The sequence below is a fragment of the Oncorhynchus keta genome, chromosome 28 (genome assembly GCF_023373465.1).
Source record: "Oncorhynchus keta strain PuntledgeMale-10-30-2019 chromosome 28, Oket_V2, whole genome shotgun sequence".
Lineage (NCBI taxonomy): Eukaryota > Metazoa > Chordata > Actinopteri > Salmoniformes > Salmonidae > Oncorhynchus > Oncorhynchus keta.
This window is the reverse complement of record NC_068448.1, coordinates 75,450,077-75,467,275: the sequence shown is the minus strand read 5'-3', so window position 1 is coordinate 75,467,275 and position 17,199 is coordinate 75,450,077. Positions and strand designations below refer to the sequence as shown.

Here is a 17,199-nt window from a genome sequence, read left to right as displayed (position 1 = left end):
TGTTGCTACCATGTTGTGTTGTCATGTTGTGCTGTTGTCACTTTGTGATGCTACTATGTTGTTGCTGCCATTTTGTGCTTCTGCCATGTTGTGTTGTTGTCATGTCATGTTGTCATGTTGTGATGCTACTATGTTGTGTTGTCATGTTGTATTGCTGCCATGTTGTCATGTTGTGTTGCTACCACGTTGTTGCTGCCATTTTGTGTTCCTACCATGTTGTGTTGTTGCCATGTTGTTTTGCTACCATGTTGTGTTGCTACCATGTTGTTTCTGCCATTTTGTGTTGCTACCATGTTGTTTCTGCCATTTTGTGTTGCGACCATGTTGTTTCTGCCATGTTGTGTTGTCATGTTGTGTTGCTACCATGTTGTGTTTTTATGTTGTGTTGTCATGTTGTGTTGTTGTCATGTTGTGATGCTACTATGTTGTGTTGTCGTGTTGTGTTGCTGCCATGTTGTGTTGCCATGTTGTGTTGTCATGTTGTGTTGTCATGTTGTGCTGTTGTCACTTTGTGATGCTACTATGTTGTGTTGTCATGTTGTGTTGCTGCCATGTTGTGTTTCTGCCATGTTGCCTTGTCGCTTTGTCATGTTGTGTTGCTACTAAGTTGTGTTGTCGTGTTGTGTTGCTGCCATGTTGTGTTGCCATGTTGTGTTCCTACCATGTTGTGTTGTCATGTTGTGTTTCTGCCATGTTGTTTCTGCCATTTTGTGTTGCTACCATGTTGTTTCTGCTATGTTGTGTTGCTACCATGTTGTTTCTGCTATGTTGTGCTGCTACCATGTTGTCTCTGCCATGTTGTGTTGTCATGTTGTGTTGCTACCATGTTGTGTTTTTATGTTGTGTTGTCATGTTGTGTTGTTGTCATGTTGTGATGCTACTATGTTGTGTTGTCATGTTGTGTTGCTACCATGTTGTTTCTGCCATGTTGTGCTGCTACCATGTTGTGTTGTCATGTTGTGTTGTCATGTTGTGTTGCTGCCATGTTGTGTTGCCATGTTGTGTTGCTGCCATGTTGTGTTTCTGCCATGTTGTCTTGTCGTGTTGTCATGTTGTTGTCATGTTGTTGTCATGTTGTGATGCTACTATGTTGTGTTGCCATGTTGTGTTGCTACCATGTTGTGTTGTCATGTTGTGTTGTTTTCATGTTGTGCCGCTACCATGTTGTCCTGCTACCATGTTGTGTTGTCATGTTGTGTTGCTACCATGTTGTGTTGTCATGTTGTGTTGCCATGTTGTGTTGCTACCATGTTGTGTTGTCATGTTGTGTTGCCATGTTGTGTTGTCATGTTGTGTTGCTGCCATGTTGTCTTGTCGTGTTGTCTTGTTGTGTTGTCATGTTGTGTTGCTACCATGTTGTGTTGTCATGTTATGTTGCCATGTTGTGTTGCTACCATGTTGTGTTGTCATGTTGTGTTGCCATGTTGTGTTGCTACCATGTTGTGTTGTCATGTTGTGTTTCTGCCATGTTGTCTTGTCGTGTTGTCTTGTTGTGTTGTCATGTTGTGTTGCTACCATGTTGTGTTGTCATGTTGTGTTGCTGCCATGTTGTCTTGTCGTGTTGTCATATTGTGTTGCTACCATGTTGTTGCTGCCATTTTGTGTTGTCATGTTGTGTTGCTACCATGTTGTGTTGTCATGTTGTGCTGTCATGTTGTGTTGCTGCCATGCTGTGATGTTGTCTTAGGTCTCTCTTTATGTAGTGTTGTGGTGTCTCGCTCGTCGTGATTTTGTGTTTTGTCCTACATTTTTATTTTTAGTCCCAGCCCCGTTCCCACAGGAGGCCTTTTGCCTTTTGGTAGGCGTTCATTATAAATAACAATTTGTTCTTAATTGATTTGCCTAGTTAAATAAAGATGAAATAAATAAATATGTTTTATCAGAGAAGAGTAACCAAAGGCAGCAGCATTCTGCTGTGTCTACTTCTCTATTGAGGACACAGGAAACGGTTACATCAATACTTTTGACTCACAACAGCAATCAAGCCGAGTAGATAACATCTCCCTTATCAGTGAGCAGCTCCCACGGTATGCTTTTGTTTTGGCTTCTCTTGAGAAACTATGTAACAGTTGGTTAGAAGAAACCATGTAACAGTTGGTTAGAAGAAACCATGTAACAGTTGGTTAGAAGAAACCATGTAACAGTTGGTTAGAAGAAACAGTTGCAGAAGAAACCACGTAACAGTTGGTTAAAGAAACCATGTAACAGTTGGTTAGAAGAAACCATTAACAGTTGGTTAGAAGAAACCATGTAACAGTTGGTTAGAAGAAACCATGTAACAGTTGGTTAGAAGAAACCATGTAACAGTTGATTAGAAGAAACCATGTAACAGTTGGTTAGAAGAAACCATGTAACAGTTGGTTAGAAGAAACCATGTAACAGTTGGTTAGAAGAAACCATGTAACAGTTGGTTAGAAGAAACCATGTAACAGTTGGTTAGAAGAAACCATGTAACAGTTGGTTAGAAGAAACCATGTAACAGTTGGTTAGAAGAAACCATGTAACAGTTGGTTAGAAGAAACCATGTAACAGTTGGTTAGAAGAAACCATGTAACAGTTGGTTAGAAGAAACCATGTAACAGTTGGTTAGAAGAAACCATGTAACAGTTGGTTAGAAGAAACCATGTAACAGTTGGTTAGAAGAAACCATGTAACAGTTGGTTTAGAAGAAACCATGTAACAGTTGGTTAGAAGAAACCATGTAACAGTTGATTAGAAGAAACCATGTAACTGTTGATTAGAAGAAACCATGTAACAGTTGCTTAGAAGAAACCATGTAACAGTTGGTTAGAAGAAACCATGTAACAGTTGGTTAGAAGAAACCATGTAACAGTTGGTTTAGAAGAAACCATGTAACAGATTAGAAGAAACCATGTAACTGTTGATTAGAAGAAACCATGTAACAGTTGTCCATGTAACAGTTGGTTAGAAGAAACCATGTAATAGTTGGTTAGAAGTGTTGCCATGTAACAGTTGGTTAGAAGAAACCATGTAACAGTTGGTTAGAAGAAACCATGTAACAGTTGGTTAGAAGAAACCATGTAACAGTTGGTTAGAAGAAACCATGTAACAGTTGGTTAGAAGAAATCATGTAACAGTTGGTTAGAAGAAACCATGTAACAGTTGGTTAGAAGAAACCATGTAACAGTTGGTTAGAAGAAACCATGTAACAGTTGGTTTAGAAGAAACCATGTAACAGTTGGTTAGAAGAAACCATGTAACTGTTGATTAGAAATGTCTCTAGAAAGTGCACTGGACTCCACCAAAGTCTCTGTAGCTGGTGTCTGGTTCAGTTTGAAGTGGCCTCTTCTCCTTGGAAGGAAACCAACTGCACCACATGGCCATGCAAATGAGAGGAACAGATAGGTGGAGGGGCAAATTAGCCATGTGCTGAGTAAATCTGGTGGAGCACTGAAACCAGAGTCTCTCTCTCTCTCTCGGGGGCGTCATGCACCCCAAATATCTGAGGGGGCACAAGAATTTAGTATTTTTTCGGACACCTGAAAACAGCATTTTCCTGCAATTTTGAGCCATAATCCTCAAATAGTTTTACAGCTGCACCATTGAGAGCATCTTGACTGGCTGCACCATCGCTTGGTATTGCAACTGCTTGGCATCCGACCGCAAGTCGATAGAGAGGGAAGTGGGGGCCGAGCTCCCTGCCATCCAGGTGGTGTCAGAGGAAGGTCAAAGACTCCAGCCACCCAAGTCATAGACTGTTTTCTCTGCTATCGCACAGCATTTGGTACCGACGCACCACGTTTGGAACCAACAGGAAGGACCCTGAACACCTTCTACTCCCAAACCATAAGACAAATAAATAGTCTGTATTGACACGCTTTTACAGAGTGCTTGGACTCATCGCATGCTACTGTTTATTATCTATCCTGTTGCCTAGTTACTCTACCCCTACCTATATGTACATACAGTATGTACCTCAATGACCTCGTACCCCTGCACATCTACTCGGTACTGGTAACACGTGTATATAGCCAAGTTATCATTACTCATTGTGTATTTCTTCCTTGTGTTATTACTTTTAAAAAAATGTTTCAATATCTCTCTGCATTGTTGGGAAGGGTAGCCTGGTGGTTAGAGCATTGGACTAGTAACCGAAAGGTTGCAAGTTCAAATCCCCGAGCTGACAAGGTACAAAATCTGTCGTTCTGCCCCTGAACAGGCAGTTAACCCACTGTTCCTAGGCCGTCATTGAAAATAAGAATTTCTTCTTAACTGACTTGCCTAGTAAAATAAATAGAAAATAAAAATTCACTGTTAGTCTACGCCTGTTGTTTTACGATGTGACAAATTCGATTTGATAACCATTATGCTTCATTCTATGTAAAATAAATATGTATATTTTTCTGAATATCTAAGTATACCTTTTAAGCTGTCTGTATATCCTCCTGGCTGGTGGATATATATTTTTTAAAGAAACTAAATATGCTTCTCTGCATTTCTGCTGAAATTGGGGTAAAAGTTTGAAAGGAATGTGAGTCTTATTCAGTACATTTAGTAATTGCTTGCTTTTCCAAAGTCTACCAACCCTTGCCAGCAGGCATGCCAGCTGAGATGGTTAGACAAGCGAGCTACTCTAACTTGATAGCCTGAAATGGCTTCTTGGTATCTAGTTATGAGGTTTGGAGATTGTGAACCCTGTCTGGGCTGAAGACAACTTCATAAAATTGTTAAGTGTCAAGTAGCATTACAGAGAAACAACAACAATTGTTTTTTTTTTTACAAACAACCAAAAAAGGAAGTGACGTCAGGAAAAAGTATCCACACCCCTTTGACTTTTTCTACATTTTGTTGTGTTACATCCTGAATTTAAACGAACATTTAGATTTGTTTTGTCACTGGTCTACACTCAATCCCCCATAATGCAAGGTTTCCCTAACTCGGTCTTCAGGTTACACAGCTGATCCAAAATAATTAACTAATCATCAATCATTAATCATTTGAATCAGCTGTGTATTGCCAGGTCAGTAACCAAACGTGCACTCCTTGGGGTCCCAAGGACAGAGTCACGCTGCAATAATGTTAAAGTGGAATTATATTTGTTTTGTTTTGTTGTTATGTTTACGAATTAATTAAAAATAAAAAGCTGAAATGTCTTGAGTTAATTAGTATTCAACCCCTTTGTTATGGCAAGCGTAAATAAGTTCAGAAGTCAAAATTAGCTTAACCCTTTGAGCATGGTGAAGTTATTAATGACACTTTGAATGGTGTACCACCCAGTCACGACAAAGATACAGGCGTCCTTCCTAACTCAGTCGCCGGAGAGGAAAAACACCGCACAGGGATTTCACCCACAGGAGGTTGGTGGCACATTAATTGGGGAGAACGTACGTTGTGGTAATGGCTGGAGCAGAACAGGTGGAATGGTACCAAATACATCCAACATGTTTTCCATGTGTTTGATTCCATTCCATTCGCTCCATTCCAGACATTATTATGAGTTGTCTTCCTCTCAGCAGCCTCCACTGATTTCACCATAAGGTCAATGGTGACTTTAAAACAGTTACATAGTTTAACGGTTGTGATTGGAGAAAACTGAGGATGGATCAGCAACATGTTACTTACTCCACAATACAAACCTAAATGACAGAATGAAAAGAAGGAAACATGTACAGAATTAAAATATTCCAAATCTGTCAAAACAATTAACTTTATGTCCTGAAAACAAAAAGTTATGTTTGGGGTAAATCCAATACAGCACATTACTGTAGTACCACTCTCCATATTTTCAAGCATAGTGGTGGCTGCATCATGTTATGGGTATGCTTGTAATCGTTAAGGATAAAAAAAAAACGGAATGGAGCTGAGCACAGGCAACATCCTAGAGGAAAACCTGATTCATTCTGCTTTCCACCAGACACTAGGAGATTAATTCACCTTTCAGCAGGACAATAACCTAAAACACAAGGCCAAATATACACTGGAGTCGATGACCAAGAAGAATGTTCCTGAGTAGCCCAGTTACAGTTTTGACTTAATCCACTTGGAAATCTATGGCAAGACTTGAAAATGGTTGTCTAGCAATGATCAACAACCAATTTAACAGCGCTTGAATAATTTTGATAATATATTTTAGATTTGAGATTCTTCAAAGTTGCCACTCTTTGCCTTGATGACAGCTTTGCACACTCTTGTTCAGTTAGCTTAGCCTTTGGCAGGGATGTCATCACCTTTCCTATGCATTTCCTCAGTAACATGGGGATTTACTACACATATCTTTGTTCAGTCTTACTAGGTCTGGCATTGTGCGAGGGAAGGAAGAAAGAAAGAAAGAAAGAAAGAAAGAATGAAGGAAGATAAGAAGGAAAGAAATAAGTAAGGAAATAAGGAAGGAAAGAAGGAAGGAAAGAAGGAAGGAAAGAAGGAAGGAAAGAAGGAAGGAAAGAAGGAAGGAAAGAAGGAAGGAAATAAGGAAGGAAAGAAGGAAGGAAAGAAGGAAGGAAAGAAGGAAGGAAAGAAGGAAGGAAATAAGGAAGGAAAGAAGGAAGGAAAGAAGGAAGGAAAGAAGGAAGGAAAGAAGGAAGGAAAGAAGGAAGGAAATAAGGAAGGAAAGAAGGAAGGAAAGAAGGAAATAAGAAGGAAAGAAATAAGTAAGGAAATAAGGAAGGAAAGAAGGAAGGAAAGAAGGAAGGAAAGAAGGAAATAAGAAGGAAAGAAATAAGTAAGGAAATAAGGAAGGAAAGAAGGAAGGAAAGAAGGAAGGAAAGAAGGAAGGAAAGAAGGAAATAAGAAAGTAAACAAGGAAGGAAGGAAAGAAGGAAACATGGCGTCTGTGTCTTTCTGTGACAATGCGTGGTGATAATATGCGACAATTTTAAAAAGGGGCGTACTTTTGAGTTTGAGTGAAAGAGAGGGAGCAACGGGGCCAGGTGGTGGTGGGTGGGGGGGGGGTTCTTTCAGGATTGAATGACAGATGTGAATATTAATGGTGTTGCCCTCCTTCTCTCCCACTAATGATGCGGGGTGCACGCACATATGGCTCCCAAATAGGATCCTGGATGTACCAGCCTCGACAGCTGGTGACATCCCATTTACCACATGAAGAGGGGGTCTGCCACCAACACTGTGTCGTGTCCCCAACCTGTCACCTGTAAACCAAACACACTATGGGATTCTGCAGTGTGGAAAAAGGAAGTTAGAGCCCTGGCAGAGTGGTGCCAGGTAAATAGCCTATCCCTCAACGTCAGCAACACCAAGGAGCTGATTGCGGACTACCAAGTTCCTTGGTGTGTTCATCACAGAGGACCTGACATGGTCCAATCACACCGACACTGTGGTGAAGAAGGCTCGGCAGCGCCTCTTCAACCTCAGACGACTGAAGAAAATTTGTAATGGGCCCTCGGATCCTCAAGAAGTTCTATAGCTGCGACATCGACAGCATCTTGACCAGCTGTATCACCGCCTGGTATGGCAACTGCACCGCCCTCAACCGCTCCACAGAGTGTGGTGAGAACGGCCCAATACATCACAGAGGGCGAGCTCCCTGCCTGCCGTCATTTATATCAGGAGGTGTAGGAGGAGGACCCGGAAGACTCTGTTACTGTCTGTGTCTCGGACCAACAGGCTGCAAGACCACTTCTACCACCAGGCAATCATACTGCTGCACAGCTAACCCTAATTGTCTTCCTGCACAGACCTACACTGACTGTCCATACATCTATCCATCTATCCATCTATCCTACACACATACACACATGCACACACACACTCACAAGGTAGAAGTCTTCGTACACCCCCTAACTTCGTACACCTCCTAACTTCGTACAACCCCTAACTTCGTACACCTCCTAACTTCGTACACCCCCTAACTTTGTACACCCCCTAACTTCGTACACCCCCTAACTTCGTACACCTCCTAACTTCAAAGGTCAGAGGTCTAGCGATTAGAGGATTAAATCACCTCGAGTTTAACATTTAAACGGACTGGAAAATAACGGTACGTTTTGCCACTAAAGACACCCTTCTAGCTAGCTGAACACCGATTTCTATTCCAATTTACGTAAGTTAGGTTTTGAGAGTAAAAAAAAAAACAGAATATATATAGACATTTTGTGGACCACTGTATATTGTAAAATGTGACTGCACGACAAACCACACATCATTTAACATCCAACATTTTACCTCTGAAATATATTTAAAATATTTCAGGCAAGTAATTTATTTTTTTTACCGGAAAGCTAGCCAACCAGTTAACTATCTAGTTAACACTTTGGATGCCAGGTTGGTGTCTCTTCTTTAGAACAACATTTAACGGATATATCTTAGAATTGAACAAAACAGTAAGGTGGCCAATAACTGGGGACCGTATGCCGATAATACAGGATGTACTTGTTTTGCTAAACCGCTTACCAAAAAGTAAGCATTTCACGTGACAAATAAACGTTGATTTGATAGTAGTTCCACTGAAATGTCAAACATGCTAATTGCTAACCCGTTAATTAACATTTTTTACGACACCAAAAATGACAAAACATTGACGGCTTGATCACAAGATAACACTGTTATATATATATATATATCTTTATTCCTATAATATATTATTGATATAATTGATATTGGTTATTGTTCTGTAATGTTGAGGAAGCTAGCACACAAGCACTGCAGCTTTTATACCTGCTGTAAACTATGGATGTGATTAATCATATACCTGCTCTAAACTGACTCTCTCGTTCTCAGCTTCGAACAATGAGAATTTCTGCCATGAAATTGAATGTGTACTTTACTTATTTGGAGAGTGTTAAGGCTTCACGTAATCCAGAACCTTTTGTTTGGAGTGATATATCATGGTAGACTGAGCAATGCGGCAACTGAAAGGTTGCTAGATTGAATACTCCGAGCTGACAAGGTAGAAATCTGTCGTTCTGCCCCTGAACAAGGGAGTTAACCCACTGTTCCTAGGCCGTTATTGAAAATAAGTATTTGTTCTTAACTGACTTGCCCTAGTTTAAAAAAAGAAAGGTAAAATAAATGCATTTTTACATTATATTTAGGGATAGGGCTGAGGAAGACTGAGAAATCACTTTTGTATTCAAGAGCAATGATTTTGGGCAGAACCTGTAATGCAGGTAAATTGCCAAGCAGGTACTTGTATGAGCCACTCTGAAGAGATTGTGACAATGAGCTCAGGGATAGAGTTCACTATCAGGAATCTCAGTATTGACTTTAGTCATCTCTCATCTCTCCACGGCTACTGCTAATGTACAACGAGCCATCTGGCACAAAATGGCTGCCATGCATCACTATAGCTGGTGATATTATGACCAGTGATGAGTGATCTACAGTAAATGACTCAGCTCGCCATGTAAAGAGCCTCTGTAATTGAAAGCAGTTACATTAATTGAATCCATTATGATCATAAGCATGAAAGGAAAGAAAAGTGACTGTGTATCGAATAAATTCTGCTGTAATCTAATAGGGTGCATTACAGGCCAACATACCACACTGCTTTACAGAACCAGCGAGAGATGATCAGTTCCTAAAGTTAGAGAGGCAGGTGGCTGTAGATGTGACCTTTGGCGTCTTGGGCACCGGCTAGTTAGACGTTCATGTGCTCTTTCACGTTGAGGGATTATCAGACGGTGGTGCTCGGGCTTCTTCAATGGGATTTCACATTCCTGTAAAATTCCTGAAAAGGCACGTTCATCTCCGCTCCTCCCTCGATCTCATTGGAATCTCCATCACATGACTGGGGTGTCTTCACTGGGAACGGAAGCAAACGGAACGAAAACAGGGAGAGGACCTACCTGAATTGGAAAAAACGCTTTCCGTTTGAAGCAAACGGTCTTCGTTGCGAAACGTTTTGGACTAATGATTACACCCACATCACATCATCTGTGCATTAGTACAACACTGTATGGGCAGTAGGTTCTTGTGGTCACTGGTTGTTACTTACAATGGTTGAGGTATTTCAGCAGTGGATCAGAAACAAAAAAACACTGTTCTAGGAACGAATTTTACATTTGGATACTTTACTGCTCTTAGGGAGAGCCGAGAGGGGTTCATCCCACTAAAAATATTTACACATCTCAAGCAGACACACACCAGCCCAAATCCGAGAGAACGAGAGAGAGAGAGAGAGAGAGAGAGAGAGAGAGAGAGAGAGAGGGAAGAGGGATGAGAGAGAGGGAAGAGAGAGGGAGAGAGGGAAGAGGGAGAGAGAAAGAAGAGGAGAGAACGAGAGAGAGAGGGAAGAGAGAGGGAAGAGAGAGGGAGAAAGAAGAAGAGAGAACGAGAGCGAGCGAGAGAGAGAGAGCGAGAGAGCGAGAGAGAGAGAGAGAGAGCGGGAGAGCGAGAGAGAGTGAGAGAGAGCGAGAGGACCCATGGAGGCTGTGCTTGTCATGGTCATTAATTACACAGTGGATCATGTAAATCAGACTTAAGGGGAGCCGCCGAGACCATTATCAGACACCAGGGTCTTCCACTTCGTCGTCCCCTTTCTGGGGCACTACGGAAAAGGGGCCCTAGGAAGTGTTGAGGAAGCAGACGCTCTCGCCTCCGTTACTCTGTCACAGCCTGCCCCCTTGTGGTAATAGTATGTTTTTACATGTTAGAGGTGCCGGGTTGGGGCTTTGGGCTTTTCCTTTGATTCCTCGTGTCCTCTCCCCTTGCCTCTTTCTCACAAAACCCACTGAGAGGAGGGATCTTGGAACTTCTCCGTTTGAGAACGAGGAAGACGAGGAAAACAAATGCGAAAGAGCCTGAAGATAAGGAAGAGTTTAACCTGTGATGTTTCAGTTCTAATTCACTCTTGAGCAAAATCATATTGATTAGATTGGTATAATATTTTATGTAGTACTCAACTTCCCTGTGAAATCTGGAAAAAAAAAATATATATATATATTCCAAAAGAGTTATGATGTAATGTAAAACAAAAAGCAACCGGTCTGTTTGATTGGAGGATTATATATTCTATAAAATATGCATTCTGTTGGCATTTTACACAGACACATTGCAAAGTACTGGCATCTCCGCCCCGAGAAAATGATGCAATAGAGTGATGATTAAAGTATTACGTAAGTGTCTACATCACTACTCTTTATAAACATTGGCAATATGAACACATTTGATATCACAAACAATAACTCTTAGAGACAAACAGGTGTAATACTACAAAGACCCTTGGAGAAAAAAAATGATGTGCTGCTTCAAAGCTGCCTCGATAATACTGTAGAAGGACGGAGACAACACTTCCTGTTGCGTCGGCATAGAAACAGCATCAAAGCAAACGGACAGGACAAATACAATACATTCTGGATAAAAAATAAATTGTCATCATGCAAGAATATAACATCAAATAAAATAGAAAAAGGCACATAGTGAATCACGTTTCAATCCATGTCTTACACATATCAAATATAGAATATTTTCAGAATAATTATTATCAACATTACAGAGTTATTGCATTTGCTTTCTATAGGAACTATATACAAGGCATATTGTCCCACGTTTGTTTTACCCCTGTACTGGGTAAAGTGATGATTGTCATTTTCATTAAAAACATGGCTGTTGTTCCTGTTATCTTATTAAATATATCTTATCTACACTAAAGGAATAACGGGAATCCCTTTTTGTGTCTTTTCAGCTTATAGAGTGGGGGGATGCTTGTCTTCCACCTGTTTGACGTTCAGAATGTCTCAGTCTGCAACTCCCAACTCCTTCTCTATTTACAATAGTACAAAAAACCTGGATAGAAGAGAGGGGAGGAGAGGAGAGGGAGGGAGAGGGAGAGGGGAGGAGAGGGAGAGGAGAGGGAGAGGGGAGGAGAAGGAGAGGGAGGGAGGGAGAGGGAGAGGGAGAGGGAGAGGGAGAGGGAGAGTGGAGGAGAGGGGAGGAGAAGGAGAGGGGAGGAGAAGGAGAGGGGGAGGAGAGGGAGGGAGAGGGAGAGGGAGAGGGAGAGGGAGAGGGAGGGGGAGGAGAGGGAGAGGAGAGGGAGGGGGAGGAGAGGGAGAGGGGAGGAGAAGGAGAGGGGAGGAGAGTGGAGGAGAAGGAGAGTGGAGGAGAAGGAGAGGGGAGGAGAGGGAGAGGGGAGGAGAAGGAGAGGGGAGGAGAGGGAGAGGGGAGGAGAAGGAGAGGGGAGGAGAGGGAGAGGGGAGGAGAAGGAGAGGGGAGGAGAAGGAGAGGGGAGGAGAAGGAGAGGGAGAGGGGAGGAGAGGGAGAGGGGAGGAGAAGGAGAGGGGAGGAGAAGGAGAGGGGAGGAGAGGGATAGGGGAAGAGAAGGAGAGGGGAGGAGAAGGAGAGGGGAGGAGAAGGAGAGGGAGAGTGGAGGAGAATGAGAGGGGAGGAGAAGGAGAGGGGAGGAGAAGGAGAGGGGAGGAGAGGGATAGGGTAAGAGAAGGAGAGGGGAGGAGAATGAGAGGGGAGGAGAAGGAGATGGGAGGAGAAGGAGAGGGGAGGAGAGGTGAGGAAGAGGAGAAGTGGGCGAGGGAAAAGGTAAGGAGGACACACACACATACACACACACACACACACACACACACACACACACACACACACACACACACACACACACACACACACACACACACACACACACACACACACACACACACACACACACACACACACACACCCCTCCACAGCTTTAGAGGAGAGAGCTACTGGATACAAAACACTGTGTAATAAAAAACTAATCCTCCCTGTCACGATATATAGAGAGTTCTATGGAACCAAAGCTGGAATGTGATTGTGTCTCCTCTGTCATTGGAACAAGATGAATCTCATAGCTTCTCGTCTATGATTGACGCTTGTGCAGTAGAGTTTATAGGGTTGATTGTCAAGGCTTTTATAGGATGATGCTTCCTGCCATGCAATGACATGGGAGAGGGTCCCTTAGAATAGTCCACAATACACCAGGCCTCGTGCCACCAGGGCGTGGCTGGCTACTGGGGACTAGCTAGGCCTCGGCTATGCCTGGGTCTAGAATGAGGACGAGGCCCAAGGCGAGGCAGAGGGAGATGGGCAGGGAGGAGGCCGAGGAGCTGGGGTATCCCGTGGACCTGATGGTGGAGATGGAGACGTCGGAGGTGAGGAAAGCAGACAGAGGCACGTGGGAGACCAGGGTGGGGCTGCCGTAGTTGATGAGTGAGTCGATCTTCTCCGCCTCCATGCTGCAGGCTTCAATCTGAGACATGATACACACACACACACACACACACACACACACACACACACACACACACACACACACACACACACACACACACACACACACACACACACACACACACACACACACACACACACACGCACACATTTACATGTATGATGTTATGCATTGTCTTAATTCCCTTCTGAAATATCAGATCCAAACGTGTTATTTTGTTATAACGTAACAAACCAGGCTCTTTGTTTGTGTATGAAACATTCCTAATTGAACCACCTAAAAGTTACAGACAGTGAGTCACATTCTTGACTAATAATCCTCGAGAGAATGACAGGAGGCCGGCCCATAACCTTCATTTCCCGGGTTCCATCGATAATTATTGCTCAGGGCTGTTTTTTGTTTGCAGAGATATCAATAAAAGGGGTGGAAAGGGTATGAAAAACAACTTAATTGGGAGTTTCACACTCGATGCGACAGAACTGTTGGCAGAGATGAAACGTCTGAGTCCCAGTGGAGTGAAAGAGATTCTGAGAGGAGTTAGATTGTCTCTCAGCGAGACGGGGGTTTTGGGGTCTCTCGTTCATCATCTAAGTCTCTGGTGTCATGAGAAAATATTTGTTTAACCTTCTGTTTATCCAGGTTAGTCCTATCTCAATTAAATCTAATTTTTCGAGAGAAAAACCGGAGATGGTAGTGTTCGAAATAACAGTTAAATATTGCCTAGGAGTCACTGCCTGGGACTAGTCGTGCATCGGGTCGGATTCCCAAGGTCCCCTGCTGTTGAGACGCAAAAAAACTAATCCACTGGCGGGTGGAATGAAAACATTATGTCAAAGCCACAGATCGGCTTGTAGTTGACCCCCCCCCCCCAAGTGAGAATACGTTGCCAAGCCTACTTTCCCTGGCTGGTATAGCTCATGTGAAAATGGCTAATGGAGAAATAAAAAGAAGGGGTATAGGTCACCGTCGTCGTGGAAACAGGTGAAATCCCCGGGTTTGGTTTGTGGTTTGGATTGTGGACAAGGGCAACAACCTGGTAGATAGATACACCTGGTAGATAGATACACCTGGTAGATAGATACACCTGGTAGATAGATACACCTGGTAGATAGATACACCTGGTAGATAGATACACCTGGTAGATGAATACACCTGGTAGATAGATACACCTGGTAGATAGATACACCTGGTAGATAGATACACCTGGTAGATAGATACACCTGGTAGATAGATACACCTGGTAGATAGATACACCTGTTAGATAGATACACCTGTTAGATAGACACACCTGGTAGATAGACACACCTGTTAGATAGACACACCTGTTAGATAGACACACCTGTTAGATAGACACACCTGTTAGATAGACACACCTGGTAGATGAATACACCTGGTAGATAGATACACCTGGTAGATGAATACACCTGGTAGATAGATACACCTGGTAGATGAATACACCTGGTAGATAGATACACCTGGTAGATGAATACACCTGGTAGATAGATACACCTGGTAGATATATACACCTGGTAGATATATACACCTGGTAGATAGATACACCTGGTAGATAGATACACCTGGTAGATAGATACACCTGGTAGATAGATACACCTGGTAGATAGATACACCTGGTAGATAGATACACCTGGTAGATAGATACACCTGGTAGATATATACACCTGGTAGATATATACACCTGGTAGATAGATACACCTGGTAGATATATACACCTGGTAGATAGATACACCTGGTAGATATATACACCTGGTAGATAGATACACCTGGTAGATATATACACCTGGTAGATATATACACCTGGTAGATATATACACCTGGTAGATAGATACACCTGGTAGATATATACACCTGGTAGATAGATACACCTGGTAGATATATACACCTGGTAGATATATACACCTGGTAGATAGATACACCTGGTAGATAGATACACCTGGTAGATAGATACACCTGGTAGATAGATACACCTGGTAGATAGATACACCTGTCTCTGTAGATAGATACACCATGGTAGATAGATACACCTGGAAGATAGACCTACACCTGGTAGATAGATACACCTGGTAGATGAATACACCTGGTGATAAGACACCTGGTAGATGAATACACCTGGTAGATAGATACACCTGGTAGATATATACACCTGGTAGATAGATACACCTGGTCTCCAGATGAATACACCTGGTAGATAGATACACCTGGTAGATATATACACCTGGTTCTAGATACACCTGGTAGATATATACACCTGGTCATGAATACACCTGACCGTAGATAGATACACCTGGTAGATAGATACACCTGGTAGAAAGATACACCTCCGATGTCAGATAGACCAGTACACTTCTGGTTTCTCTCCAGATGAATACACCTGGTAGATGAATACACCTGGTAGATAGATACACCTGGTAGATAGATACACCTGGTAGATAGATACACCTGGTAGATAGATACACCTGGTAGATGAATACACCTGGTAGATAGATACACCTGGTAGATAGATACACCTGGTAGATATATACACCTGGTAGATAGATACACCTGGTAGATATATACTCCCTGGTAGATAGATACACCTGGTAGATAGATACACCTGGTGTCCCCCAGATATATACACCTGGTAGATATATACACCTGGTAGATAGATACACCTGGTAGATAGATACACCTGGTAATATATACACCTGGTCCCCCTATACACCTGGTAGATGAATACACCTGGTAGATAGATACACCTGGTAGATATATACACCTGGTAGATGAATACACCTGGTAGATAGATACACCTGGTAGATAGATACACCTGGTCCATATATACACCTGGTAGATATATACACCTGGTCCCAGATGAATACACCTGGTAGATGAATACACCTGGTAGATAGATACACCCGTTCCTGTGGTAGATTATACACCTGGTAGATGAATACACCTGGTAGATAGATACACCTGGTAGATAGATACACCTGGTAGATATATAACACCTGGTAGATGAATACACCTGGTAGATAGATACACCTGGTAGATAGATATACCTGGTAGATATATACACCTGGTAGATAGATACACAGCCTGCAAAAGAAGTTCAAATAGGTATTTGTTTACGATAGGCCATTTCAGTTTATTGTCAGTTAATTATTATGTTAATTCAGGCTTTCGTTCATTTAGACCATCCACAGGTTAAAACTGGTGCGCTGGTAAGAATTTGAGAAACCTAGGCCAAATCAATGTATTAGACTCTGGGAATTGTTTATTTAAGTTTCAATTAAACAATTTGATTATCTAAACAATATTGAATGTCGCTATATGCTTTCATTCTATACACCTGGTAGATGAATACACCTGGTAGATAGATACACCTGGTAGATAGATACACCTGGTAGATGAATACACCTGGTAGATAGATACACCTGGTAGATGAATACACCTGGTAGATAGATACACCTGGTAGATGAATACACCTGGTAGATAGATACACCTGGTAGATATATACACCTGGTAGATGAATACACCTGGTAGATAGATACACCTGGTAGATAGATACACCTGGTAGATATATACACCTGGTAGATAGATACACCTGGTAGATAGATACACCTGGTAGATAGATACACCTGGTAGATATATACACCTGGTAGATGAATACACCTGGTAGATAGATACACCTGGTAGATATATACACCTGGTAGATGAATACACCTGGTAGATAGATACACCTGGTAGATAGATACACCTGGTAGATATATACACCTGGTAGATGAATACACCTGGTAGATAGATACACCTGGTAGATAGATATACCTGGTAGATATATACACCTGGTAGATAGATACACAGCCTGCAAAAGAAGTTCAAATAGGTATTTGTTTACGATAGGCCATTTCAGTTTATTGTCAGTTAATTATTATGTTAATTCAGGCTTTCGTTCATTTAGACCATCCACAGGTTAAAACTGGTGCGCTGGTAAGAATTTGAGAAACCTAGGCCAAATCAATGTATTAGACTCTGGGAATTGTTTATTTAAGTTTCAATTAAACAATTTGATTATCTAAACAATATTG

The 17,199-nt window shown here is 42.1% G+C and overlaps 1 protein-coding gene across 1 annotated transcript in view; it reads right to left on the bottom strand.

Annotated features, from left to right (window-relative positions):
• Positions 1-12,471: 12,471 nt before the first annotated feature.
• Positions 12,472-17,199, bottom strand: part of LOC118371654 (reversion-inducing cysteine-rich protein with Kazal motifs-like) — an 89,435-nt gene continuing 84,707 nt past the window's right edge. The window contains exon 19 of the mRNA XM_052483947.1: positions 12,472-13,138. Coding sequence (XP_052339907.1) covers positions 12,911-13,138 — 228 coding nt within the window. The 3' untranslated portion in view covers positions 12,472-12,910. The remainder of the gene's footprint in view (positions 13,139-17,199) is intronic.